General features: G+C 44.6%; 1 protein-coding gene across 3 annotated transcripts; it reads left to right on the top strand.

Annotated features, from left to right (window-relative positions):
* Window positions 1-67: 67 nt before the first annotated feature.
* FKTN (fukutin) lies at window positions 68-27609 on the top strand. 3 transcript variants are annotated; one of them, XM_075740864.1, is made up of 9 exons: window positions 68-539; window positions 1843-1902; window positions 3868-4071; window positions 17459-17736; window positions 19211-19343; window positions 20975-21104; window positions 22209-22342; window positions 23248-23419; window positions 26636-27609. In XM_075740864.1, the coding sequence occupies exons 1-8, from the start codon at window positions 435-437 to the stop codon at window positions 23398-23400; spliced, it is 1197 nt and encodes a 398-aa protein (XP_075596979.1). In that variant the 5' UTR covers window positions 68-434; the 3' UTR covers window positions 23401-23419; window positions 26636-27609. The 3 variants fall into 3 exon arrangements, with proteins under 3 accessions (XP_075596979.1, XP_075596977.1, XP_075596978.1); XM_075740862.1 differs by having other exon boundaries at window positions 72-539; window positions 23248-23375; XM_075740863.1 differs by lacking the exon at window positions 1843-1902 and having other exon boundaries at window positions 82-539; window positions 23248-23375.
* The last annotated feature ends 226 nt before the right edge of the window (window positions 27610-27835 follow it).

Genomic DNA, 27835 nt, shown 5'->3' with positions numbered 1-27835 from the left:
GCCAGGGGAAGGGCGCGGCAGAAGGCCCCCAGCGCCGGGGCGGGCTCGGCCCCCGCCGCGCATGCGCATACGGCGGCGGGCGGTGCTTTACGGCCGCCAGGAAGGGCTGGCGAGCAGCCGCACGGCGGGGAAGGGTGGCCGTGCGGGAGCGTGCGGTGTCCCGGCGCCGTGGCCCGGTGGGTGGGAGCGGGGAGGGCTGGGTGAGGCGCGGCGGTGCGGCTGGCCGGCCTCGTAGCTGAGCCCCCGCTGCGGGTCCGCAGGGCTGCCGTCGGCCGCCGCGGCGCCCGGCTCGAGCCTGCTGGCTGCAGCCGCTGCCGCGGCCTTCTCAGCGCCCCGTTTTCCTCTGCCGGCGCGCAGAGAGGAGCTGGGAAACGGGAGATGATGAGCGACGCCGCGCTGCTTCCTGGCGGTGATCGAGAGCGCCCCGAAGACTAATGCAGAAGATCAATAAGAACGTGGTCCTGGCGCTCCTTTCTCTGACCAGCCTGGTTTTCCTCCTCTTCCAGTTGTACTATTACAAGTTCTATCTGTCGCAGAAGGTAAGAGAGCGCTGTCCTGCACAGGCTTGCTTTTGTGGAGTAATCCAGTATAATGCTTACTCTCTTCAAAGTCCTTTAGCAGCATTAGTGCCACCCCCAAACTTCCCTCATATGGCTAGCAATCCCAGTAGTATTGACATGAAGTGCCTGGGTAGCCCGAGCAAGTCTCTCATGGCAGGAGTGCAGATTTCAGTTGTCAGCCTGCTATTCACATGTTATGTCAGCCGGAGGCATCCCATTAATTCCAAAATGGAATGCCGTTCCATGGTCTCTGGTGCAGGTTTGAGCCACCAAGACTTTTAATCTTCACAAGCCTTCCTACTGTAGTTATTAAGTGACTTTTATTGGAAATAAAGTCAAACCAAGTGCTATCTTAGGGCTTTTCTGAAGAAACAAGGAAGGCAGCATTTATTGCTTGCAGGTTTTTCAACAGTGGTGTTTTTTAAAAGAAAACACAGCTTTTTCTGCAGTTGTCTTAGTGTTTTGTGATTCAGTGTTCATAATTTTCTAGATGTTATAGATTAAATCCTGCTTTTATACCACCAGTGGAATGTTTAGCTGAGTGTGATTTTCTGTAACAGAAAACGGTAAATATTACTATAAGTGAAATACTCTGGGGTTTTGATGGCTTTATAGTTTACACTTGCAATGCAGATTCAACAAAGGAACTAATTTTATTTTTACAGAACCACCACATAGGTATCACCTTTCCTGAGTTTGTTTTCTTTTGGTGAGGGCATTCTTAATAAATGCAGGCAGTCTTAGTGTTAGGTGGTACTGCAACCTTTGACTTCTTTCTTATGGCTGTAAACAGTAAGGCTGAGAATGAGATATTTTTCATACTTTTGAGAAGCTAAAAGCTGAGCCACTAACCACCTTGGCTTTATCATATGTATATACTGTCTTTCAAATGTAATTCTCTAGGATTACGTCAGGAAAGACCAAGGCATAGTCCTGCTGTCTTTCCCCTAGTGGTATTAGCCTAACAGTGTTTATCATCTTCCTAGTTTACATTTACTGGCATATTGACTTAGAAACCTGAGGCCTGATCATGCAATCCTTGCATGTCTGAAAGTCCCCAATGCTTGCATTGTCCTTCTAAATACACTAAGCCAGAGCAGTTGTTCATGATTTCACATTCAGTACTATAGTTGAGTGACCAGAGGCATAACCACAGCCATAATTATAAAGTGCTAACTGGATTAATGCCCCTGAATGTCGTTAAGAAATCCTAAGCAGGGATTCAACTGAAAGGTTTTTTCTCTTCTTTCTCTTTCCCCCTCCCCTTCTTTGGTTTTGATAGAATGGAGCAGTTTTTTCCAAACTCAGAGGAAGACAGTCAGGCCAAGACAGCACTAGATGGGTATGTACAATGTCATTTGTTCATACAGTTCTTCTGCAAGTCTCAGAGAACTCACGTGGAATTTCAAGTTCAGTATTAAAGACTAAGAGATACTTTCTTCACTGAGTAAAGTTATGAAGTGTTTCAACACATCAGTTTAAAATGGATTGATAAACAGTTACAGCTTAGCAGCCTTTGCTTGTGCAGTCCTTAGTAGTGTTGATAATGTTTTAAGAAGGAAGGCTTGTTCTTTCTGATACGGAAGTTTTGATCCAGGCTTCTGTGTTCTTTCAGACTGAGTATTGAAAAGATTGGCTTATTTGACGTGCAGGTTGTTTGATACTCAGTAGCCTGATGAAAGAATCAGCTGCAGGTCACAGAATTCCCCTTTGCTCGCTCCAGTTGTTCAACCTGCTACTCAATGTTTTGTGTTACTGGCTTATGCTTGGTCATAAAGCTCTTTACAAGCAGGAAAATGTTACATTTCAGCATTCACCAGTTGCTGTATTCCAGTGTTCAGGAGCAGTCTTAGGAGTGCCATTAAATACTTGAAATGGGATATTTTTTCTTGTGTCTTACTTAAGGTTTGCAGGATTGAATACAACCAAAACATCACGTTGGCCTCAGGGAATCAGAAGCTCAGTTATGATATTGTACTTAGCATTTGTTTGGAAACACTTTTACACAAGTCTTTTGTTAACAGATCTCCCAGCAGAAAAACAACACAGATGGTTAAAGAGAACGATGTGCTGGGAGCTGGCTGCCTTTTGCTTTGGATGCGAGATGATAGTGTTGCTAGTTAGCAAAATAGCCATTTAAATGCCTTGTTTCTGCTGAGTAAGAGGAAAGATGCTCTGGTTAAGAGCTGTTCTTGGGAATAATCCAAACCAACTGCTCTGTGGACTGCTTGCTTGTGCCAGGAATGTCTCACTGTTCTTGGAGGTGGTAGCTCTTGGAACTACCTACTAGATGCTAGGTGACATGGTCACAGTGGGCTTCCAACCTACTCTGTTTCTGGACAGAGTTCTCATGAAGCTTTGATTTGATCTTTCGAGATCATTAGTAACAAAGCAAAATGCTCCATGGTCCTGCCAGCTTTTAATCCCTTGAGCCATGTTGCTATGGTTGAGTTCCCTGGGTACACTATCCAAAGACTGGATAGGACTCACTTCCTACCTTGTCACTGAGTCACCCTTCATATACAGCAGGCGTCATGCCTGAGGTCTAGGGATACTGTTTGAGTAACATCAAAGTATGGACAGTATCCATTGCTCTTGTGTTGCCCATAGATGACTTTTCAAGAGCAGTTGGTGTGATTAGGTGCACATCAACTTGGTGTGGGTTGGCTTTCCCAAGCACATCCTTGTCGTTCATGTGCTTGGATGTGACTTTCCAGGGGCTTTTGCTCCAGAAGGTTCCTGGGGATTGAGATTAAGGTGACCAGAGTCCCCCAGATCCTCCTTTTTGAAGATGGCACAAGATTTGACTTTTCTCAGACTTGAGGAACAGCTCCTGACCACTATCGCCTTTCAAGGTGTGGCAGAGCAGCCTCAGAATGACATCAGCCAGCACCCACACATGCACCAGATCTCATCCTATAATCCTGGTTTATTCAAGTGCTTTCCAACTCAATTGAGAGCTTGAAAGAATCTAGAGTTTAGCTTGGAGTATGTTCTCAAGTCTAGCACTCTAGAGTTAAGAGTGCTTTAACTTGTAGAAAGTTCTAATTGAAGCTGAAAGGTTTTTACTCTAGTCTTAGAGGCCTGGAAAGAGGCTTGGTGAGAGCAGCCTGTTCTGCTGAAAGAGAAAACTTCTGTTTCCACGATTCTTCATGAAAGTGCACACTCAGAAAATGTATTGGGAGATAAGATTTCCTTCTCTCAGTGGGTTGGTTTTTTTTCCTTCCGTCAAAGAGTTTTAATATGTTAACGTTTGTTCACCTAAAGATGGTGTTTCTAACTTCTGATTTTATTCTCTGTCAAACAGCACGTGGTTAGGAAGTTCCTAGGCTTAATATCCAGTCACAATATACCAGTGTATTTGATCGATCCTTTGATTCTGGGACTGGTTGATAAAGACATTGAAAAAATCAGAGGTTCTTCTGATGGCCCTAGTCCAGAATGCAAGTACTTTTGTGCTCCAAGAGACTTTACTACATTTGCACTACTGGACAAAACATGGAAACATGAGGTAAGTGCCTTTTCTTCAGTTCACATTTTGTACTATAATCCATTCAACTGTTCCATAATTTTGTGATGTAATGCTTTCATGTTTGTATTAAAGTCTCTGAATTCACTGTGTGGAAATCTTGCAAAGGTATTGGTAGAGGAAACTTTTTTTTTAAAGTAGAAGGTATCCAGGCACTAGTCTGGATACATTAAGAGTCATTTATAGATAACTGAAGGTTTTTAGAAGCTGTCTGCAATATTCATAAACATTTGCAGTAAGAGGCCATGCCAAAAAGAAAAAATAAAGTAGTCTGTTAGAAAGGAAGAAGGAAAACCTTACACCTGTAATGTAGGTACAGCTGTAATAAATCTTGAATTTAGAGATCTGTCAAGGACGAAATGCAATTATTGATGTGACAAGACTGGAAAGATTACCATAGTCTGCTGATTTACATTTCTTTTTTTATTACATCCTTGTACTTAACGCCATTGTATTTTGTCACTTAGTGTGTTGATATCTCTGCTTTTTTTGGTTTTCTGAGGCTTTTAAATGGATTTGTAAAAAACAGAGATATACCATGTGATAAAGGACAAAATGGAATCCCAGATTATTTTCTCAATTCAGTGTCATCTGGAAATACTTATTAGATTAATTTATACAGACTAAAGATACCAGTGGCAAACAGTTTTTTGCTTTTTTTTTTTTTTTTCTTGAAAAGCAGGAGACATTAAAATGATCTGTGACTATTTTACTGAAGGAGTCGCACTCAAGTGAAGAGTGATGGTACTCAGGATCTGATCAGGCAGTTGTTTTACCCATAGCTGTAAAGGAATTAAAGAATCATAGAATCATATGAGTCTTTAATTCTCACTGATGAGACCTGGGCATTGCCAAAGTGTCGGCACCCACCCCCTGACGCCTATAAGAAGCAGCCTAGAGAGCGTTAGTGACCCGGAGCGCAGTGAACCAAGCGGGCAAACAGAGCGTGGTGTGTCAGCCAGACCGTGGCGCGGCAGTTTGCGCAGGCAGGGTGAGCGGGCAGGGCCTAGTCAGTCTACCTGCTCAAGAGGAGAGTCCACTGGTGGTCATCACTCTCTCATGGAGAGAGTTCAGCCATGGCGCCCACCAGGCAGAAAGCCCTAAGCTCTGTGCTCACCAGAAGGCGTGTGGCAATGCAGACAGAGCTGCCACAGAAGCGTGCAGCCACCCAGCTCTCAGGCTGCTGGGAGTGCCTGAGCTTGGCACTGGCAGGGGAAGGCACTAGTGAGATTGGCTGCCTGAGGTGTGACCAGGTGGACGATCTGCTCAGCCTGGTGGCAGAACTCCATGAGGAAGTGGAGAGGTTAAGGAGCATCAGAGAGGCTGAGAGAGAGACAGACTGGTGGAGCCAAGTTCTGCCCTCCCTGAGACAGAACCAGGGACAGCCAACGGACCAAAGCCAAAGTGAAGGGAACCCTGTATCCTCCCCTTGCCAGGCAGAAGGCAGCAGCGTCAGAGAGGGGAGTGAGTCGAAACAAGTTCATGCGCAGTGCGGCAGGTGGAGAACCTTCTCCTCCTCACCCACCTCGCCATCCCACATACCCCTGTGCAATAGGTACGAGGCCACTTGAGCGAGGATATGGATGACAGTCAGGCCACTCCAGAGGTAGCACGTAGGCCCAAAAGGCCCATGCCTCGGGTCGTGACCACCCCAACAAAGAAGAAAAGGAGAGTTATAGTCGTGGGGGACTCCCATCTGAAGGGTACAGAGGGCCTGATATGCAGGGCAGACCCTCCTCTCAGAGAAGTCTGCTGCCTCCCTGGGGCCTGTGTCAAGGACATCACTAGGAAACTCCCCAGCCTCGTACAGCCCTCTATTACCCACTGCTGCTCCTCCATGTGGGTGGGGATGAAGCAGAGGCACGCACCACGAAAGCGATCAAAAGGGACTTCAGGCTCTTGGAACTGTCACTGAAGGATTCGAGGGGGCACAGGTAATATTCTCCTCCCTCCGTCCAGTTAAGGGCAGCAATGCTGGGAGGAAAACAGGCGGACACAGTCCATAAATGCATGGCTCCGTGGCTGGTGCCAACACCACAACTTTGGGTTCTTTGACAATGGGACGGCCTACACGGCACCAGTCCTGATGAGCCCTGATGGGATTCATCTCTGTCAAAGGGGGAAGAGGATCTTTGCCCAGGAACTAGCAGGGCTCATCGATAGAGCTTGTGGTGGGTTGACCCTGGCTGGGGGCCAGGTGCCCACCAGAGCTGCTCTATCACTCCCCTCGTTCACTAGAAAGGGGAGAAAAGATATAACAGAAAGCTTATGGGTCAAGATAAGGACAGGGAGAGATCACTCACTAATTATTGTCACAAGCAAAACAGATTGAACTGAGAGAGGAAAGTAATCTAATTTATTATCAAGCAAAACAGAGAAGAGGAATGAGAAATAAAATCAAATCTTAAAGCACCTCCCCCCACCCCTCCCATCTTCGCGGGCTCAACTTCACTCCCGGCTTCAACCTCCGCCCCCCCTCAGCGGCACAGGGGGATGGGGAATGGGGGTTATGGTCAGTTCATCACACGTTGTTTCTGCCGCTTCTTCATCCTCAGGGGGAGGACTCCTCTCATCGTTCCCCTGCTCCAGCATGGAGTCCCTCTCCCGGGAGACAGTCCTTCACAACCTTCTCCCAACATGAGTCTCTCCCATGGGCTACAGTCCTTCACGAACTGCTCCAGCGTGGTCTCTTCCACAGGGTGCAGACCTTCAGGAGCAAACTGCTCCAGTGTGGGTTCCCCACAGGGTCACAAGTCCTGCCAGCAAACCTGCTCTGGCGTGGGCTCCTCTCTCCACGAATCCACAGGTCCTGCCAGGAGCTTGCTCCAGTGCGGGCTTCCCACGGGGTCACAGCTTCCTTCAGATGCCTCTACCTGCTGCAGCGTGGGATCCTCCACGGGCTGCAGGTGGAATCTCTACACCCCCTCATCCTTCCTCCATGGGCTGCAGGGGGACAGCCTGCTTCACCATGGTCTTCACCACGGGCTGCAGGGGGATCTCTGCTCTGGCACCTGGAGCACCTCCTCCCCCTCCTTCTGCGCTGACTTTGGTGGCTGCAGAGTTTCTTACATCTTCACACTTCTCTCTCCAGCTGCAAAAACTTCCCCCCAACTGTTTTTTTTTCCTTCTTAAATATGTTATCACAGAGACACTGATTGGCTTGGCCTTGGCCAGCGGCGGGTCCGTCTTGGAGCCGGCTGGCATTGGCTCTATCAGACACAGGGGAAGCTTCTAGCAGCTTCTCACAGAAGCCACCCCTGTAGCCCCCCCACTACCAAAACCTTGCCACACAAGCCCAACACAGAGCTTTAAACTAGGCTCGAAGGGGGAAGGCGATAACATTGGGCTTGCCAGCGACATGTGGGGCAATGTGCCCAGGTTGGAGGGACAGGGAGCTGGTGAGGGCCCTCGGCCTACTGCTCAGAGACATGCTAGATGCACTACAGCACATTCAAAGCCTAGTAGAGACGAGCTGGGGGCTCCGGATGCAACAGGAACCAATGGAGTAACACTGGGAAGATACATCAAAAGAATCCTAGCCACCCCAGCCAATAAGTCAGCCTCATCGGGGGCACAACTGAAATGCCTCTACACGAATGCACGGAGCATGGGGAACAAACAAGAGGAGCTGGAGACGTGTGTGTCCCTGCAAGGCTATGACCTTATTGGCATTACAGAGATGTGGTGAGATAGCTCCTATGACTGGAGTGTTGGGATGGAAGGGTACGGGCTCTTTAGGAAGGACGGGCAGGGCAGACGAGGAGGGGGCATCGCCCTCTATGTCAGTGATTAGCTGGAGTGCATGGAGCTCCACCTGGGGATGGAGGAGAAGCCCACCGAGAGCCTATGGATTAAAGGGAGGATTAAAGGGAGGGCTGGGGCAAGGGACATTATAGTGGCGGGTCTGCTACATGCCACCTGGCCAGGAAGACTGAGCAGATGAAGCCCTCAGTAGGCAGATAGGAGCAGCCTCACGCTCACAAGCCCTGGTCCTTATGGGGGACTTCAACCACCCCAACATCTGCTGGAGGGACAGCGCAGCTGAGCATAAGCAATCCAGGAAGTTCCTGGAATGTGTCAATGATAACTTTCTCCTCCAAGTGATAGAGGAGCCCACAAGGAGAGGTGCCATGCTGGACCTTATTCTCACCAATAAGGAGGGCCTGGTATGGGACGTGAAGCTCAAGGATAGCCTTGGCTGCAGTGACCACGAAATGGTGGAATTCAGGATCCTCAGGGCAGCGAGGAGGGCGCAGAGCAAGCTCACTACCCTGGACTTCAGCAGAGCAGACTTTGGCCTCTTCAGGGATCTGCTTGGTAGAATACCATGGGACAAAGCCCTGGAAGGAAGAGGGGCCCAAGACAGCTGGCTAATATTCAAGGGTCACCTCCTCCAATCTCAGGAGCCATGCATCCCAACCAAGAGGAAGTCAGGCAAAAACACCAAGAGGCCCCCATGGATGAACAAGGAGCTCCTGGGCAAAGTCAAACAAAAAAAGGAAGTCTACAGAGCGTGGAAGCAGAGGCAGGTAGCCTGGGAAGAATAAGAGAAACTGTCTGAGCAGCCAGGGATCAGGTTAGGAAAGCCAAAGCCCTGATAGAAATTAGTCTGGCCAGGGATGTAAAGGACAAGAAGAAAAGCTTCTATGGGTATGTCAGTGATAAGAGGAGGATGAGGGAAAATGTGGGTCCCCTCCGGAATGAAACGGGTGACCTGGTTACCCTGGGTATGGAGAAGGCTGAGGTACTTGATGACTTCTTTGCCTCAGTCTTCATTGGCAAATCCTTGAGCCACACTGCCCAGGTTGCAGAAGGCAGGGACTGGGAGAATGCAGAACCGCCCACTGTAGGAGAAGATCAGGTATGAGAATATCTAAGGAACCTGAAGGTGCACAAGTCCATAGGACCTTATGAGTTGCATCCACGGGTCTTGAGAGAACTGGCAGATGAGGTGGCCAGGCCACTCGCCATCATATTTGAGAAGTCCTGGCAGTCTGGCAAAGTTCCCGCCGACTGGAAGAGGGGGAACATAACCCCCATTTTCAAGAAGGGTAAAAAGGAAGACCCAGGGAGCTACAGGCCGGTCAGTCTCACCTCCGTGCCTGGCAAGATTATGGAGCAGACCCTCCTGGAGATTATGCTCAGGCACATGGAAAATAAGGAGGTGTCCTGGCTCTGGCAAGGATAGAGTTAATTTTACAAGGAGCCAGGACAGGTGACCCAAGCTGGCCAGGGGCTATTCCATACCATGTGAAGTCATGCTTACCATAAAAGGGGGGCTAGTCGAGTAGGGGAGGGGGCGGCGTGGTTTCAGCGCAGTTCTGGTTCCGGGACGGGCTGACTGTCTGGTCAGTCGGTCGTTGATTCAGTAAATTGTTCTCTGTTATCACCCATTGTTAATATTTGTTATCAGCACTGTTGTTGATTGTTTTTCCCTCTCCCTTGCTGTCGCAGTAAACTACCCTTATCCCAACCCTCGAGGCTTTGCCCTTGTTTTTCCATTCTCCTCTCCATCCCACTGGGGAAGGAGTGAGTGAGCAGCCGCGTGGCGCTCAGCTGCTGGCTGGGCCTAAACCACGTCAGTCCTTTTTGGTGCCCAACGTGGGGCTCGAGGGGTTGTAATAACGACAAGTCTGACCCAAGTGTGTTAAAGCAAAATTGTTATAAGAATTTATAATGTTACATATAATGAAACAGTCACTGGTCATAATGATGTTCTATTTGGTCACATGGCTCTGGTTTGTAAACTCGTGTTTACTCTATGTAATCCCTGCAGTGCTGTTTACCACCTCTGGGAGAGGGGTTCCTGTTCTCATATTGTTGTATTGTGTGATAATGACTTATGATAAGATATCATCGACAGTCATGAGTCTGAGCTGGTACTTGTACGTAGCATTTCTGTCATGCCCGTATCTCGGTCAATATCTTTCAGAATTGATTAATAATTGGACCCAATCTATGGGGAAGACAGGGGGGCATACCTTCTCCCACTCTTTCACCTCCCCTTTTCCTTTTTGGTTGGTCACAACAATTTTTGAGAATTTTGAATACCCTTGGAATGTTCAGGCCAGTATATTCCTATTGCTAGGTCTCCTGAATGTTTTCCTACTCCTGTTCAGGGTTAGCAAAAATTGTTGCAAGAATACTACCCAGGGATATTCCCCAAGACTTGAATGGTCAGGGCTGGCATGGCATGTGGGAGAGTATGGGTGGGTATCTAGAGACCTTTTCACCCCCAATGGTTTGGAGCTTCACTCCTGAACAATTGCAAGACCCTGATAAAATGGTAGAATATTTGAAAGGAAAATGCTGTGGGGATTCTAAGGAGACACAAGTTACTGCGCTATGCTGGGCCCTGGCCACAATTTATCAAACACTGCTTGATAGTAGACAGCACCATCCCAAGGGAGAGAGCGGACCCACAGGCACTGCAGCTGCCCAAGCCCCTGCAACAGGCACTGCAGCTGCCCAAACCCCTGCAATAGGTACTGTAGCTGAGCCAAAAGATCAACCCATACCAATATCAGTCGCCCCTATACACAGAAAGAAATACACAAGGAAATCGGTTTGCTTAGTGGGAGATGATGATGAACCGGGGCCATCACGAGAACAAGAAGAGCCAGAACCAGAAGTGATCACCCAATCTCTGTCCCTGAGTGAGTTGCGAGATATGCAGAAAGACTTCAGCCGCCTTCTGGGGGAGCACATTATTACCTGGCTGCTCTGCTGCTGGGATAATGGGGCCAATAGCTTGGAAGTGGAGGGCAGGGAGGCCAAGCAGCTGGGATCCTTGTCTAGGGAAGGGGGCATTGACAAGGCAATTGGGAAGAAGGCACAGGCCCTCAGCCTCTGGAGGCGACTCCTGTCAAGTGTGAGGGAAAGGTATCCTTTCAGCAAAGATGTCGTATGTCGGGTGGGCAAGTGGACCACCATGGAGAGAGGTATCCAATATCTGAGGGAATTAGCTGTGCGGGAAGTGGTTTATTATGATCCAGACAACACACAGTTACCCACAGACCCCAATGAAGTCCAATGTATCCGACCCATGTGGCGAAAATTTGTGCGAAGTGCACCATCATCGTATGCCAACTCACTGGCAGTAATTGACTGGAAGAGTGAAGAGGGACCCACAGTGGATGAAGTGGCTGGCCAACTCCGGCAATATGAAGAGAGCCTTTCTTCCTCCCTCATCTCGGCTGTGGAGAAACTGTCCCAGGATGTCCAGCAACTCAAAGAGGATATATCGTACTCCCCACCTGCACAGACCCGTATTTCAGCTGTTAGGAACAAGCGTTTTTCTGCTCCGGAGACGGGATATAAAGCATACACACCATGAGGTATCCTGTGGTTTTATCTGCATGACCACGGAGAAGACATAAGGAAATGGGATGGGAAGCCTACCTCAATCCTGCGGGCACATGTACATGAGCTACAAGGCAAGACAGCTGTACAAAGGGACTCTTCCAGAAAGGATGTTACTCCAGTTTCCACCGGGCAGCCCCCCAGATCAAGTGGAAGGCCTGACTGCACTTATGATCCTCTTGAAGGGACTTCTAAGTCCTTTCTGCAAGAGATGAGCAGCGAATATGATGAGCAAGATTAGAGGGGCCCTGTGTCCAGCCGGGTGGAGGAAAGGGACAACAGCGTGTATTGGACTGTGTGGATCAGATGGCCTGGCACATCGGACCCACAGGAGTACAAGGCCCTAGTGGACACTGGTGCACAGTGTACCCTAATGCCATCGAACTATGAAGGGGTGGAACCCATCTCTATCTCTGGTGTGACGGGGGGATCCCAACCGTTGACTCTGTTGGAGGCTGAAGTAAGTCTAACGGGGAATGAGTGGCAAAAGCACCCCATTGTGACTGGGCCAGAGGCTCCGTGCATCCTGGGCATAGACTACCTCTGGAAAGGGTATTTCAAAGACCCAAAAGGTTACCGGTGGGCTTTTGGAATAGCTGCCTTGGAAGCGGAGGAAATTGAACCATTGTCTAGTTTGTCCGGTCTCTCGGAGGACCCTTCTGTTGTAGGGTTGCTGAGGGTTGAAGAGCAACAGGTGCCAATTGCTACTACAACTGTGCACCGGTGGCAATACCGCACCAACCGAGACTCCCTGGTTCCCATCCACAAGCTAATTCGTCAACTGGAAGGTCAGGGAGTGATCAGCAGAACCTGCTCACCCTTTAACAGTCCCATATGGCCAGTGCAGAAGTCCAATGGAGAGTGGAGGCTGACAGTAGGCTGTCATGGCCTGAATGAAGTCACACCGCTGATGAGTGCTGCCGTGCCAGATATGCTGGAACTTCAATATGAACTGGAGTCAAAGGCAGCCAAGTGGTATGCCACAATTGATATCGCTAATGCATTTTTCTCGATCCCTTTGGCAGCAGAGTGCAGGCCACAGTTTGCCTTCACTTGGAGGGGCGTCCAGTACACCTGGAATCGACTGCCCCAGGGGTGGAAACACAGCCCCACCATCTGCCATGGACTGATCCAGACTGCACTGGAAAAGGGTGAAGCCCCAGAGCACCTGCAGTACATTGATGACATCATTGTATGGGGCAACTCAGCAGAGGAAGTTTCTGAGAAAGGGAAGAAAATAATCCAAACCCTGCTGCAGGCTGGCTTTGCCATAAAACGAAGTAAGGTGAAGGGGCCTGCGCAGGAAATCCAGTTTTTAGGAATAAGGTGGCATGATGGGTGGCGTCAGATCCCAATGTATATTATCAACAAAATAGCAGCCATGTCTCTCCACCAACCAACAAAAAGGAGACACAGGCCTTCTTAGGTGTTGTGGGTTTCTGGAGAATGCACATTCCGAATTACAGTCTGATAGTAAGCCCTCTCTACCATGTAACCCGGAAGAAGAATGATTTCAAATGGGGCCCTGAGCAACAACAAGCTTTTGAACAAATGCAACAAGAAATAGTTCATGCCATAGCTCTTGGGCCAGTCTGGGCGGGACCAGATGTAAAAAATGTGCTGTACACCGCAGCCGGGGAGAATGGTCCTACCTGGAGTCTCTATCAGAAAGCACCAGGGGAGACTCGAGGTCGACCCCTGGGGTTTTGGAGTCAGGGATACAGAGGACTCGAGGCCCGCTACACTCCAACGTAAAAGGAGATATCGGCAGGGGTTCGAGCTGCTTCAGAGGTGATTGGCACTGAAGCACAGCTCCTCTTGGCACCCCGACTGCCAGTGCTGGGTTGGATATTCAAAGAGGGGGCTCCTTCTACACATCACGCAACCGATGCTACATGGAGTAAGTGGGTTGCACTGATCACACAATGGGCTCGAATAGGAAGCCCCAGTCGTCCAGGGATTCTGGAAGTGATCACAGACTGGCCAGAAGGGAAAGGTTTTGGAATGTCACCAGAGGAGAAGGTGACACATGCTGAAGAAACCCCACGGTATAATAAACTAACAGAAGATGAGAAACCATATGCCCTCTTCACTGATGGGTCCTGTCGCATCGTGGGAAAGCATCGAAGGTGGAAGGCTGCTGTATGGAGTCCTACATGGCGAATTGCAGAAGCTGCTGAAGAAGGTGAATCGAGCCAGTTTGCAGAGGTGAAAGCCATCCAGCTGGCCTTAGATATTGCTGAAGGAGAAAAGTGGCCAACACTGTACCTCTATACCGTCTCATGGATGGTGGCCCATGCCCTGTGGGGGTGGTTACAGCAGTGGAAGCGGAGCAACTGGCAGTGTAGAGGCAAACCCATCTGGGCTGCCCCATTGTGGCAAGATATTGCTGCCCAGCTAGAGAAGCTGGTTGTAAAGGTACATCACGTAGATGCCCACGTACCCAAGAGTCAGGCCACTGAGGAACATCAGAACAACCAGCAGGTAGATCAGGCTGCCAATATTGAAGCGGCTCAGGTGGATTTGGACTGGCAGCGCAAGGGTGAATTATTTATAGCTTGGGGGGCCCATGACACCTCAGGCCATCAAGGAAGAGATGCGACATATAGATGGGCCCGTGATCGAGGGGTGGACTTGAGCATGGACGCCATCTCACAGGTCATCCATCAATGTGAAACATGTGCCATAATCAAGCAAGCCAAGCGGGTAAAGCCTCTGTGGTATGGAGGACGATGGTTGAAATATAAATATGGGGAAGCATGGCAAATGGACTACATCACGCTCCCACAAACCCGCCAAGGCAAGCGTTATGTTCTTACAATGGTGGAAGTAACCACTGGATGGCTGGAAACATATCCTGTGCCCCATGCCACTGCCCGGAACACTATTCTGGGTCTTGAAAAGCACGTCCTGTGGCGACATGGCACCCCAGAGAGAATTGAGTCAGACAACGGGACTCATTTTCGGAACAACCTCATAGACACCTGAGCCAAAGAGCATGGTATTGAGTGGGTCTATCACATGCCCTACCATGCACCAGCCTCTGGGAAAGTTGAAAGGTACAATGGACTGCTAAAAACTACCCTGAGAGCAATGGGTGGTGGGACCCTCAAACACTGGGACACACATTTAGCAAAGGCCACCTGGTTAGTTAACACGAGGGGATCTGCCAGTCAAGCTGACCCTGCCCAATCAAAATTTCCACGCCCAGTAGAAGGGGATAAAGTTCCTGTACCGCGCATGAAAAATATGTTGGGTAAAACAGTTTGGGTTATCCCTGTTTCAGGCAAAGGCAAGCCCATGTGCGGGATTACTTTTACTCAGGGACCAGGGTGCACTTGGTGGGTGATGAGAAAAGATGGGGAAGTCCAGTGTGTACCCCAAGGGGATTTGATTTTGGGTGAAAATAGCCAATAAATTAAATTGCATGATGTTAATAGCTATATACTGTATCAATGGTATGATCATAAGAATCACCCAAAACTAATGAAGGATGGACTTTGGAACTGACTTCAACTAGTGCCCAGGAACTTCATCGAAAATCACATCTTTGACGTCCAGACTGCGAGCATGGACCATACTGGATACACCAGCCGTGAAAAATACTCCGGATGCAGCGTGCAACAATCCAGCAGCACGCACCATTGTTCCTGCTCTGAGACACTGTAATGGCAGATGGAACCCAAAGCCATGGCCTATATGAACTCGATGGACACTTTAGAGCGATGGCCCATGGAGTAAGACAGTGGTGTCAGTGAAATAATCTGGGCATGACGTAGATGGTATACAATAAGGGGTGGATAATGTCCTGGTTCTGGCAAGGATAGAGTTAATTTCACAAGGAGCCAGGACAGGTGACCCAAGCTGGCTATTCCATACCATGTGACGTCATGCTCACCATAAAAGGGGGGCTAGTCGGGTAGGGGAGGGGGCAGCGTGGTTTCAGCGCGGTTCCAGGACGGCGGTCAGTCGTTGGTTCAGTAAATTGTTCTCTGTTACCACCCATTGTTAATATTTGTTATCAGCACTGTTGTTGATTGTTTTTCCCTCTCCCTTGCTGTCGCAGTAAACTGCCCTTATCCCAACCCTCGAGGCTTTGCCGTTGTTTTTCCGTTCTCCTCCCCGTCCCGCTGGGGAAGGAGTGAGTGAGTGGCCGCGTGGTGCTCAGCTGCTGGCTGGGCCTAAACCACGTCAGGAGGTGATTGGTGACAGCCAACACGGCTTCACTAAGGGCAAGTCGCGTCTGACAAATTTGGTGGCCTTCTATGATGGGATTACAGCGTTGGTGGATAAGGGAAGGGCAACTGATGTCATCTACCTGGGCTTGTGCAAGGCATTTGACACTGTCCTGCACGACATCCTTGTCTCTAAATTGGAGAGACATGGATTCGATGGATGGACCACTCGGTGGATAAGGAATTGGCTGGGTGGTCGCGCTCAAAGAGTTGTGATCAATGGCTCAATGTCCAAGCGGAGAACGGTGACGAGTGGCGTTCCTCAGGGGTCGGTACTGGGACCGGCACTGTTCAGCATCTTTGTTGGCGACATGGACAGTGGGATCAAGTGCACCCTCAGCAAGTTTGCTGACGACACCAAGCTGTGTGGTGGGGTTGACATGCTGGAGGGAAGGGATGTCATCCAGAGGGACCTTGACAGGCTGGAGAGGTGGGCCCGTGCAAACCGCATGAAGTTCAACAAGGCCAAGTGCAAGGTCCTGCACGTGGGTCGGCGCAATCCCAAGCACAACTATAGGCTGGGCAAGGAATGGATTGAAAGCAGCCCTGAGGAGAAGGACGTGGGGGTTTTGATTGATGGAAAGCTCAACACGAGCCGGCAGTGTGCGCTTGCAGCCCAGAAAGCCAACCATGTCCTGGGCTGCATCAAAAGAGGCGTGACCAGCAGGTCGAGGGAGGTGATCCTGCCCCTCTACTCCGCTCTTGTGAGACCCCACCTGGAGTACTGTGTCCAGCTCTGGGGGCCCCAGTACAGGAGAGATATGGAGCTGTTGGAGCGAGTCCAGAGGAGGGCCACGAAGCTGATCAGAGGGCTGGAGCACCTCTCCTATGAGGACAGGCTGAGAGAGCTGGGATTGTTCAGCCTGGAGAAAAGGCAGCTCTGGAGAGATCTAATTGCGGCCTACCAGTACCTGAAGGGGGCCTACAGGAAAGATGGGGAGGGACTGTTTATCAGGGAGTGTAGTGACAGGACAAGGGGTAATGGGTTTAAGCTGAAGGAGGGTTGATTTAGATGAGATGTTAGAAAGAAATTCTTTACTGTTAGAGTGGTGAGGCACTGGAACAGGTTGCCCAGAGAGGTTATGGAGGCTGCATCCCTGGAAGTGTTTAAGGCCAGGTTGGAGGAGGCTTTGGGCAATGTGGTCTAGTGGAGGGTGTCCCTGCCTGCAGCAAGGGGGTTGGAACTAGATGATCTTTAAGGTTCCTTCCAACCCTAACCATTCTATGATTCTATCATTCTATGATTGTGATTCATTATTTTCTTATCAGCCAGAATTTAATTCCCTTCTTCTATGGAAATATGAAAGCCTGTTACGTAGTGCAACATTTGGTATTTGGTGACATTTAGACAAATTTTTATGTAACTCATAAAAGAAGATTTTGCAGTAATTGTTTTTGTATTAGTGGTATCATTATTCAAGGACTTAGGAATGCCAAGTTCAGCACAAGAATTACTTTAGAGGAGAGTTTCAGGATGCAGAGAAGGGTACTATGCCAAGGAGCAAACCTAGTCCAAGCATGGCTTAGAACATTTATTTATTGTTTTATTGAACAGTTTGAGGGACAAAATTTAAGACAAGAAAATACAGTGGCTGGAATTGCTTGTTGTTGCTGATCTTTAAGGTTTTAGAAATTTTTGAGTAGTTTGTGCTTAAGTCTGATTAGAAAATGAAAATGGGGAATAATGTCAGTTAATAATAAGCATTTAGCATTCATTTCAGTTCTCTAATCTTTAACTTCTCTCTCTCTCTCCCTCCCTCTCTCATTTTTAGGTGGGCCTTTTTAGAACTGCGGAAAAAATGGGATTCCAATGGCTAAAGATTATAAACAAGGACCCCCGCTTGGACGGGATGGATGACCTGTCTGGGGTTGAAATTCCCTTGCACTATATATTTAAATTGGCATCTCATGCCATTCACCTGGTGGTCTTCTATGAGAGGAGTGGTAATTATCTGTGGCATGGCCCCCTGAGACTCAAGCAACATATGGACAGAAAGTTTGTGCATTTCCGGAAACTCCACTTTGGTCGCTACCCTGGAGCATATGAAAAGTGAGTTCAAAACAGAAGAGAGAAAAAGCCATAGTGGCACTTCCAAAATAACTTTTTTCTCCTGTATATAAAATTACTCTCTTCCCTGAAGTCAGGCTGTAAAATTTAGCTCATGTATGGTTCAGCCCTCAAAGTGCAGGTAAAATAAGGTGTGAAGGTAAATCTAGTTCTATTTACCTGAAAACAAGAGCTTCTCACTGTTTATAAATTAAGAACTGCATTTTAGAGGAAGGTGCTGTGTAGCCAGGTTGGAGCAGGTAGAAAGATAAGTCAAAGTCATCATGACTGAGGTTGATTGTCCCAAAGGGTCTTCTGCTAGCGTCAGTGGTTTACTTTTAATATATTTAAAAGCTTGAAATTTGTTGATAGCCATCAGTGCTATCAACACAGGGGTAAAGTAGAAGTGGCAGGAGATGTAGTACTAGCTGATAGATACTTGTTTTTCTTTCTGTCACGAGATGTATTCAAAAGTTGAACATGGATATGTAACTTTAAATGAAAAGGGGAAGCAACAGAAATCCATTCAGTAACAGGCCAAATAATCAGTGTAAAAGAACATGAATAAAGAGAGGTGACATTTGTGCCACAAAGACATGTGTGAACCATTGCATCTCATCCTCACTTTTAACGTGCTGAGGGGACTCCTTTCTTGCATAAATGTTTGAATTGGTGGTGTTATTTGTCCATAGTCTTATGCTTAAACTTTGCATTACATTGGTAAAGTACTGTAAATGTCTGCCTTTTCTTACAGTGCTTTCAATAGCACTATTTCAGGAAGTACAGACCATTGCAAATCTTATCACTATTTTCAAAGCCAAGCACATACCACTACGCTTTACAAACGGTGTTACTGTAGGGTATATATGCCATAAATCATATATATATGCCATAAATCAGAGAAAAATAGCCAAACATTTCAGAGATCAAAATAAATCTATTTAACTTTTTCCTTAAAATTGACACCATTCTTTCTTCCTTTTAAAACATGGAATCTGTACTGGTTATGTGCCTAAACATTTGAAGCTGGTGGTGTAAGCTGTTAAATAGTGCATTTCATTCATTGTGAAGGCTGAACAGTTTTTAAATTTTGAATGCAAATAGACTCAAAGTACAGGGTAAAATTTGGTTCTTAACTGCAACCCATACCTAGATAACTAAATAAATAGCCTGAATTTTCAAATGTACTGAACAACAGCTCTGAACAAATTCAGTGCACGTCATGTAAAGGAATCGATGATCTGATGAACTAACTGTATGTTTATTGGCATAGAATTTCTTTAAACAAAATTTTGAAGTGTATAGGGAATTTCTTGAAGCTTTTGTTGCTCTTTTATAGTTGTTTTTGGGTGTATTTGGACAGAGAAATCACTGCCAGTAGTATGCATTAAGATTTTAACCTGAGCTAGAGGAAAAAGTGGCTTGTGGTTTGTAAAGGAATCAAATATGGTAATGTATCATCTTTGTTTTCCTGCAGGCCAGAACTTCTGCTTGTTTCCATTGATGACTTAAAAGTTCAAATTCCAAAAAATCCATCCAGTTTTCTAGAGGAGATGTCACACTCTAGATTTCTTGAATGTAGGTACAGAGAAGCTCGGGCTTTCTTTCAGGTTAGTGGTAATCAGGTAGTGTCTCTGAGATGTAATGTATATTTTCATTGATTGACCCAAACCTATAAACACTGTTTTTTACCTAGATGGGACTATTCACATACATAAAGCTAAATACAGCCTCTAAGACTCAATCCACAGAGTTTAGTAAGTGATAATAAAACTAAAACTGTAACTGAAAGTCATGGTCTGTCTTTTTTTACTTGTGAGCACATTTTTTTCCATTTTCAAAAACTTTGAAAAGAAGAGGTAGCCAACATGTCCATAGTTCTCACACATTGTTACTATTAAAAAGATTTCATGTAAATAAAGCTAAGATCTTTTGGTTGAACATTTTCCTTATGGCAGTTCTCAAAGTTCTGAGTAATACTTCATTTTACATTATTTTGAACTGCAGTTCCATGTTCCTAGTTCAGTTTATTTGAAATGGTATATTCATTCTGAAATTACTGACTTTGTTGCTTTTTGACCATATAAGCTAATGTTATCACCATTTAGAGTATTATTTTTAGAATTTTGCTACCTGATTTAGCAGATAATAGAAAACTTTCTGCTGCAATTTGGGAAACATTTCGTCCCAACTTGAAAAGGACTGAGTTACAGAGCAGTCAAGAGTTACCACAGTCAAAACTGTGGAGTCAGAATCAGATCACTGAATTTGAGCCACCTCTGGCTTCATGGAAGGGGAAAAAAGAGGATGTGAGGTTCCATTCTTCAGTCATTTGAGGTCTTGGGGAAGGGACTTCCTCAAGGAAGGGAAGACCATCCTTGTTCAGTCTAGTAAGCTGCTCCCTATATGTGTTGCAGGAGGGTTACTATACCCAAGGGTACTTGTATGTTGTAACTTCACCTATAAAGGACAGAAACTGTTAGCATGCTCCACTTCAGCTCTAAAACCTCCAGGCAGTAATCACCACAGGCAGAGAAAATGTGACTCAGAAGGTATATTGAACTTTGCTGGATCTTTAATACTGAAATAAGCAGCTGGCATCTGTTTTGAAAAGGAAGTATTCATTTCAGCTGTTTGTTGCCCAAGAGCTTTTAATGAAATAAGTTGTGAAGCTGAGTGGTGCATTGTTTCTGTGCTTGATGTGATAATATGTGCCCAGACTACCATGTCGGTTTTGGCTTTGCATTAACAGAACATTTTGCTGTAGCTGTAGCTGGAAGATGGGCATGGTTTTGTGTTCGCTTTGTTTCTACTCTATGGCAGAAGTTGTCAACATTCAGTTGTAACACTTGGTGGCGCCATATAAACTGATGTGTTGGAAATAACTCTGTCTCTGTTTTCCTCCGGACTCTGGGCATTGATTTCAGCGTGTGCAGAACTAGGGTTCATCTGTGTTGTTGCCGAGTGCTGGGATCAGTGTCTAGTGCATATATTCTTAGTCTATTTCACTGTGACTTTACATTCTGCTACTTGGGAAAAACTGAAGATTGATGTTTCAGAGTTTAAACTTTAACTTGTCATTCCAGTACATGTTCTCAAACTGGGCTGTGTATGTGAAAACAGATACTGCCCAGATATTAGTTAAGTAAATTTTTAAAAGTTTTTTTTCTTAGGACCTGAAAAATGAAGAGACAAGTTTGGTCTCTGACAACAGCTTGCTTACTTTTCCTTTGCCTTCCAGCTGTATCCTGATGATGCCTCTCTTGATGCAGTGGAGTTCAGAAAAAAAGCAAAATCCTTGCTCCATCTGGCTGCCCTGACACTGAATAACTTAGGAGTAAAGTTCTGGCTGAGCAGTGGAACATGCCTTGGTAAAACATTTGTGTTATGTTACATTTTTAAACTAATCTGAAACTTTAAATATTTCATCCTGTATTGCTTGTGATGTCAGCTGAGGTTAAATGTACCAGGTTGGAAGCTAATATGTGGCATTAGCTGTACTGAAATAGGCATTTTTACTCCTGACAATATGCTTTTTCTTTAGAAACCTGAGTCTTGGAGATGCTGAGCAAATTTCCAGTGAAACGTTTAATGTTAGCGTTATCTGTGTTGTGTTGATCACTGCTTAGAAAGTAATCAGCAGTTTCCTGAATTGTGTGACTTGGAATTTACTGAAATGCTGGTTGGAAAACACACTGAGGGACACCTATTTCTGCTGTCCATGTAAACTCTCACCTGATTTTTTTCCCCATGCAATTTGGTACTTACCACTGACTTTTAAAAAAATAGTTTAGATTTATTTAAAAACACATCCTTTTAACAAAATATCAGCCTATTACAGTAGGTACTGCAAGTTTTCAATTCTGCTGAAGATGGACGTAGTATCTTATCAGATTATTTTATTATTGAAATAGGTTATGGAAATTCATGTGTGTGCACATTTGGTTTGTGTTTCTTTAGTCCTAGGGAATATAATTTTCTGAATGAACAGTTACTAAAGGCTGGTTTAATGAAATAAAGAAAAGGATGTCCCACTTCTTGTTTTACTGTTTTGCAGTGGTGATTGAAAGATGATTAATGGCCCAGATACTATTTAAAATAATAGTTTCAAATTAAAAGCACAGCTATAGCTCTGTAACTGTTCATTGCTGATTAGATTTGGTCCCAGATAAAGAATATTTTTTCTTTAAAGACATTTAAATTAGAAAATTGAAGATATTTTAGCTTCAAAAACATTACTGTTTTCTCTCTCATTCTTGGCTTTCTGGAGGAAAGACCTGGCTATAAGTGCAGTAATATTTGTTTTGATTTTGATTCATTTCATATTAGAGAAAGGCAGAAGTCTTGTTTATGGCCTTATTAAAAGATCTCTGCTAGGTGACCTCTAGTCAGTTCATTTTTATCTTGCTTTTGTTCTATTGATATATTTCTCCTGAATTAAGTAGTTTGGTTTTTTCTCTTTTTTTTTCCCTCAGGCTGGTATAGACAGTGCAATGTCATTCCTCACAGCAAAGATGTGGATTTGGGAGTCTTTATAAGGGACTACAAAGCAGATATCATTCCAGCCTTTCAGAAAGCAGGATTACCACTGAAGCACAAATTTGGCAAGGTACATAGATAATGAACAATTTACTTCATGTGTCTTTCTGTAGGTTCGTAAGTTTGAGTATGGCTGCAGATCACTTTACATAGAAGTGGGTATCTGAAGTTTCCTCAGCAGGCATTTACTCACGAAGGTTTTACCTAAAGATACAATCTTGTTGATTTTTGTTGTTCTCTCAGACAATGTGTGAGAAATACCCTTCTTACTAGCTTCAGCCCCGTTTGGGGAGTCTGAATTCCACCTCAGAAGATTTCACTAAGTTTTAAAGGGGTCTAATCTGTGTCAGTGGTGCTAGGGAAACGTGAGGATCAAGGCAGAATTTAGTCTTTGAGCTTGAGTGGACCTCATCATATGGGAGGATTGGTGATAGCTCTGAGATTATCTGTAGCCCTGTATGTCAAACCAGCAGAAAGGGAAGGGTGGCTTGAGGTGGGCACTGGACTTGTTCATTATTAGCTTCTGTGGGATTTATTTAGCTTTTTCAGAGTGTAGGCTGTGGAATGGTAGAGAAAAGAAACAAAATTACAGGAATATGAAGGTTCAGCCACAGTTCAAGTGATATATCATTACTAGTGCTAGCAAGTGTTTTATCATAAAGGAAGTGTGTTAAATGAAGACACCTACTTATCATGTGTTTATTCACTGAGATTATTTGGTTGTAGCAGAGGACAATGAGATGGTGTGCTGAAGCTCTTGGGGCTACAGAGAGAAAAGAAAAAAATAGTCCCATTGAGATGCAGAAAATTTCCAATGTTCTCAAGGCATTAAAAAAAAGCATAGTTAGTTTATTTTCTTCAGTTAGTATAGGAATCACTGCATACCTGACCAAAATAAATTTGTTTTCTGAAACCTGCTGACATAAGTAGCCTTATATTTTTATGAGTATATGAGTGTGTATTTTTGTCTTGCAGGTAGAAGACAGCTTGGAACTCTCTTTCCAGGGAGAAGATGATGTGAAACTTGATATTTTTTTCTTCTATGAAGAGGATGACCACGTATGGAATGGAGGAACTCAGGCCAAATCGGGCAAGAAATTTAAGTATGAACTGGATTTGTACCTCTAATAGGAAAGAAATTGAACAAGTTAGTGTTTAGTGTTGGCATTTTGGGTGTTGTGTGTTGTTGTCTGGCAAGGCAGACAACACTTTTCTTTGTGGAAAAGGCAGTTGTTGGGAGAATCAGTGGATATTTTGCACTTTGAGACCAGAGAAGCAGAAAGAGAACAGCACTATGCCTTACTGGAAAGGTGCTAGGCTTGTCAAATGTCAGTTCTCTCGTGAAATCGAAAGCAATGCTGGCATGTCATGTGTCAACCAGATCTTATCTGGACTGTGGTAAGCTCTGAGTTAAACAGCTAAGATGAGAAAGAAGTCTCTAAAACTGTGTTTGTTGCACAAACTAATTTTGCAGTGAAACATTAATCCTTAGACATCCATCTTGATGACAGAGTGTTATGGCAGAAATCCTCAACTGTCCTTGCAAAGTAAGCCCCACAGTTTTGGATTCTGTGGTAGTGATTTGGAATATTTCATTGATTGTAATGTTGTGACAGCAATGCAGATGACTACTGCAGACCTTGTTGCTGTTCATGTTCTGAAAATGGAATTTTAAATAGGATCCTACGTTTCTTGCCTCATACCTTTCAGTATTAAATCAGCAAATAAGTACAACTTCCTGATCTACTCAGCAAACTGAATAAAGGTTTGATAATTAGATTTGTTTCTTTCCATCACCCACCTTAACTCAGAAAGATACAATTGCAGACTAGTTGAAAACCTTGTTGACTTCTGTAGGATTTCATTATCTTTCATATTTTGCCAGAACTGTATTTGCTTATACTTAGCTAATGGGAACTTAGCGAACACTGTGATCTGGCTGGTGATAATGTCTGAGTCCTAGTTTTCTAGGACTAGTCCTGGTCTTAGTTATCTTTGTTATGAAAGGATAAACAAAGACTGGGTAAGATACGTTGATGACCAGAGTTGAAAGCCACACTTTCAAATAGACTAAAGGAAGAGCTCGTGGGATATTCCCACAGAAAATGTGCTGTGCTGCAGAGTATTTTTCTTAAAATAAGCAACAATTTCATAGTTTTCCAAAGTAGGCTTAGTGTCTGTTTTTCCATACAGGATTTCAGAGGATTTTGTGTGATGCATTCTGAGGAGGAAGCTGACCAGTAAATTCCTTTCCTTTCCTTTATGCTTCTGTGGTGTCTAGATTGCAATAGGTCTTTCCATGCCAGTGGAGTTGACATGCTCTTCAAAATTCCATTGTAGCATCAGACCTTGAGATCTGTTTTCCCACCACCGCCCCTTTGATACGACTGGTCCAATGCATGAGAATAGAAGGTAGATGTGAACCTGTGCTCTGTTCCACCTCCTGTATCCTAGGATATTACAGCTCCTTTGGAACTCCAGCTTTCGTAAAACACTTTACTTTTCTTGTAGCCTAGTACTTGTTTTTGGTGGCAATTTTTTTCAAAGTTTACAAATGTGGCTTTCTAGTTCAATACAAAATGATTTGCTTAAACACAGAAGCCTCTAAGAAAGCCTCTAATTCTGAACTGATGTTTCTTAGGCATAGTTTACTGTACTTAATCCATATAGAAAAGGAGGAAAAAAACCCTGCTTGTTTACTGTGACAAAGGCCTCGAGCCCTGACAGTACATGGCTGTTCAGAATGCTTAGCCAAATAATTCCAGATATGTGTTATTCAAAATACCTTCTCTGAAAAAGAAAAAAAAATCACAGCTTTTTAGATGTGAAATATGATGATTTTGGGTGCTTGATCTGAATGCCTGCAACACCAGAATGACCCTCAACTTTGCTTAATCTTCAGACCTTTCAAAATTTTGGGGAAAGGTAAAGCGAGGAGGTCAGTCAAAAGAGGAATGGTGGTTTGATCATGCTGAATCTTAAATCCACTTTAACAATTTTAACGGAATCTCGCCAGCTGTTTTTGTGGTGTCGGAAGAGATATTGGTTGCTACTAGATGATCACAGATAAAAGTGGGAGTTCTATTCCAAGATATTTATGTATTCAAAAATGAAGGGTAAAAGACACTTTCTTCAGAAAGCTAAATATTTAGACAGGCATGTTTTCTATACATCTTGCTAAATAAAAGAATAGAGAATGAAAGAATTTCTCATTTAGTCTCTAAAATATTTTTCATTAGTCATTTTTAGTCTCTGTTTCCTTGGAGAGGTGTTTTTGAAACCTCGCAAGTCTGTCTGCATGGTTTGCATTTTCCTGTACGCAGATACTTGCTCAACATTGCAGGCACAAGCAAGCATGCACATCCTCCTTATCTTGTCTTGGAGTTACAGCAGTTGAGACCTCCTATTTCCTTACAAAATTAATGCTGGACAGTTGCATTCTTCAGCAAAGAATAAGCATTTACAAAAACTGAATCTGGCAATCAAATCCATACAGTATATACTTTAATCTTTAAAATTAGTTAATTCTGTAGGTTCTTAACATAGAGGACTTTGTGTAAGTGTAAAATTTTTTCAGTACTTTTATGTCCAAAGAACACTGACACTGAAATTGGAATAAAAATAGTGAGTCATGTAGATGCACAAGAATACATAGCCTTATCCCAGCCACTTGGAATGAGCAAATGATAAGCAAGGATTCCAGTAGTGTGAAGCATCAGTGAAAGCTGCATTTTTTTGTCGGTGAATATAAACATTTGATTTTAATAATAATTAAATAATTATTTTGGTGACATTTCCAACTGACTTTTTAATTTGCAGATTTGTTTATTTAAATTACCTGTTCATTCTCCTTAAAATTATTATTCAGAGTTCACTGTCTGGAGGATCTATTATTTCAGTGGTTTGCTGATAGCTTTTGCATATGCATGCCCACTGCAGTTCTGATAGATAAATGATTTCTTGGGTTAATAACAGCTAAATAGCTATTTGGTGATTATAGATCCACTAATAAAATTTGATTATCTTGTTTTCCCATTGGTAGCTGGCATTGTTATGCTTTTTGGTTTAGTTTAGAGCTAAGTGATTACCTATAGGTGGCAGAATGTTATGGGAATAAGCAGCAAAAGGATTAGAAATGCTCCTTCTTAAGAACACGTGGTAAATGTCAACCAGTTACTGTTGATAATAACACCCTTGTCCAGTATGTAAATAATATTTCATAGATAAGAACTTACAAAATAAGAAAAAAATTATTATAAATGTAACATGGCCACTCACTGCAGTTGCTTGCTTTCTTCATGAACTTATTTAGAGGTATATTTCAGTCTTCTGCCAGTGACCATGTTCTTTTGTTATGACCCAGGTATCTCTTTCCAAAATTCACTCTGTGTTGGACTGAATTTGTAGAACTCAGGGTACATGTGCCCTGTGAAACCCTTCAGTATATTGAAGCCAACTATGGCCCAAACTGGAAGGTTCCTGTGAAGACATGGGACTGGAAGAGCTCACCATCCAACGTGCAGTACAACGGTGTCTGGCCTGTTGATGAATGGGACGATGTCATTCAAATTTACTGACTGCCTGACTGCTAACAGAGCATGCCTGCTATCCTTGAAACTGTCAGTTTGTAATTTCCTATTTCCCTAAGGCATCGAGATCCATTCCTGTTGTAACTTCTCATCTGTTTCCTGAGGAGACTTTTATCGTTTTTTTGCTTAATAGTTTTTTTTTCATCTTCATCATGCATTTTCCAGGTAGCTAAAGGAAAAGATTAAAGGCAACTGAAGAGAATGGAAGCTGAAAGAAAGGCTGCTCAAAGGGAATAGAGAAGAAATGTTGCAGTAAAGTTATGAGCAGTTGACTATTTAAATGTAAACAGTGGCCACGTGGCTTAGACATTCCTGGGATCATCAAAACCTTGGGACTGTTCACTTCTCAAGCTTAAGAGAGGGATGCGATGGAAAAATCCCAGAGAAGTTCCTGTGAATATTCAACTTTTAAGCACCAGAGTTACGAGTACCTTCAAATGTGCTTGATTTGAGACTGATGTATCTCTATGCTATGCAACAGGTTGCTCTTGGAATTTTTCCCATCTGACCCACCTGCTTTACATGTAGGAGGTACTGGGTAACGGTGTAATACTGAATTGATGTCAGGAAAAACTATCCATATCAGATATCTTCCAGTAACAGTTGAGTTTTTCACAAACTAACCACTGCATGCAATTATGACAGGGAATGTTACCTGGTTTTTGTTTCCTTTTTTTTTAAGAACATGAAGGTGTATGTCGCAGGGATGTCTTTCCCATGAAAAAATAAATAATCTGGTTTTGATGTCCCAGTTAGTGTGTTCTCCCTGTAAGAGTTTTGACCAGATTTTAGAAAATTATAGCTATCCCTGCTTTTTTACAAGTAGATAGAAATGGGGGTATGGATCGTTTTCTGTTTAACAGGGGCTCACAGAACAGAGAGGTCTCAGAGAATTGCATCTCTTTTCTCTAAGTGTAACAGAAATGTGTACAAATACCAACTGTTCCATCAAATGTGCAGTAGCATCACTGCAA

Source organism: Balearica regulorum, chromosome Z (assembly GCF_011004875.1).
Source record: "Balearica regulorum gibbericeps isolate bBalReg1 chromosome Z, bBalReg1.pri, whole genome shotgun sequence".
Classification (NCBI taxonomy): Eukaryota; Metazoa; Chordata; class Aves; order Gruiformes; family Gruidae; genus Balearica; species Balearica regulorum.
Note: the sequence above shows the minus strand (reverse complement) of the source record. Positions and strands in the feature narration are given on the sequence as shown.

Coding starts and splice junctions, on each gene's coding strand:
- FKTN (XM_075740862.1), top strand. CDS start 435: ATGCAGAAGATCAATAAGAACGTGGTCCTGGCGCTCCTTTCTCTGACC. Junction 1,903..3,867: donor GCCAAGACAGCACTAGATGG/GTATGTACAATG, acceptor TCTGTCAAACAG/CACGTGGTTAGGAAGTTCCT. Junction 23,376..26,635: donor AAATCGGGCAAGAAATTTAA/GTATGAACTGGA, acceptor GTTATGACCCAG/GTATCTCTTTCCAAAATTCA.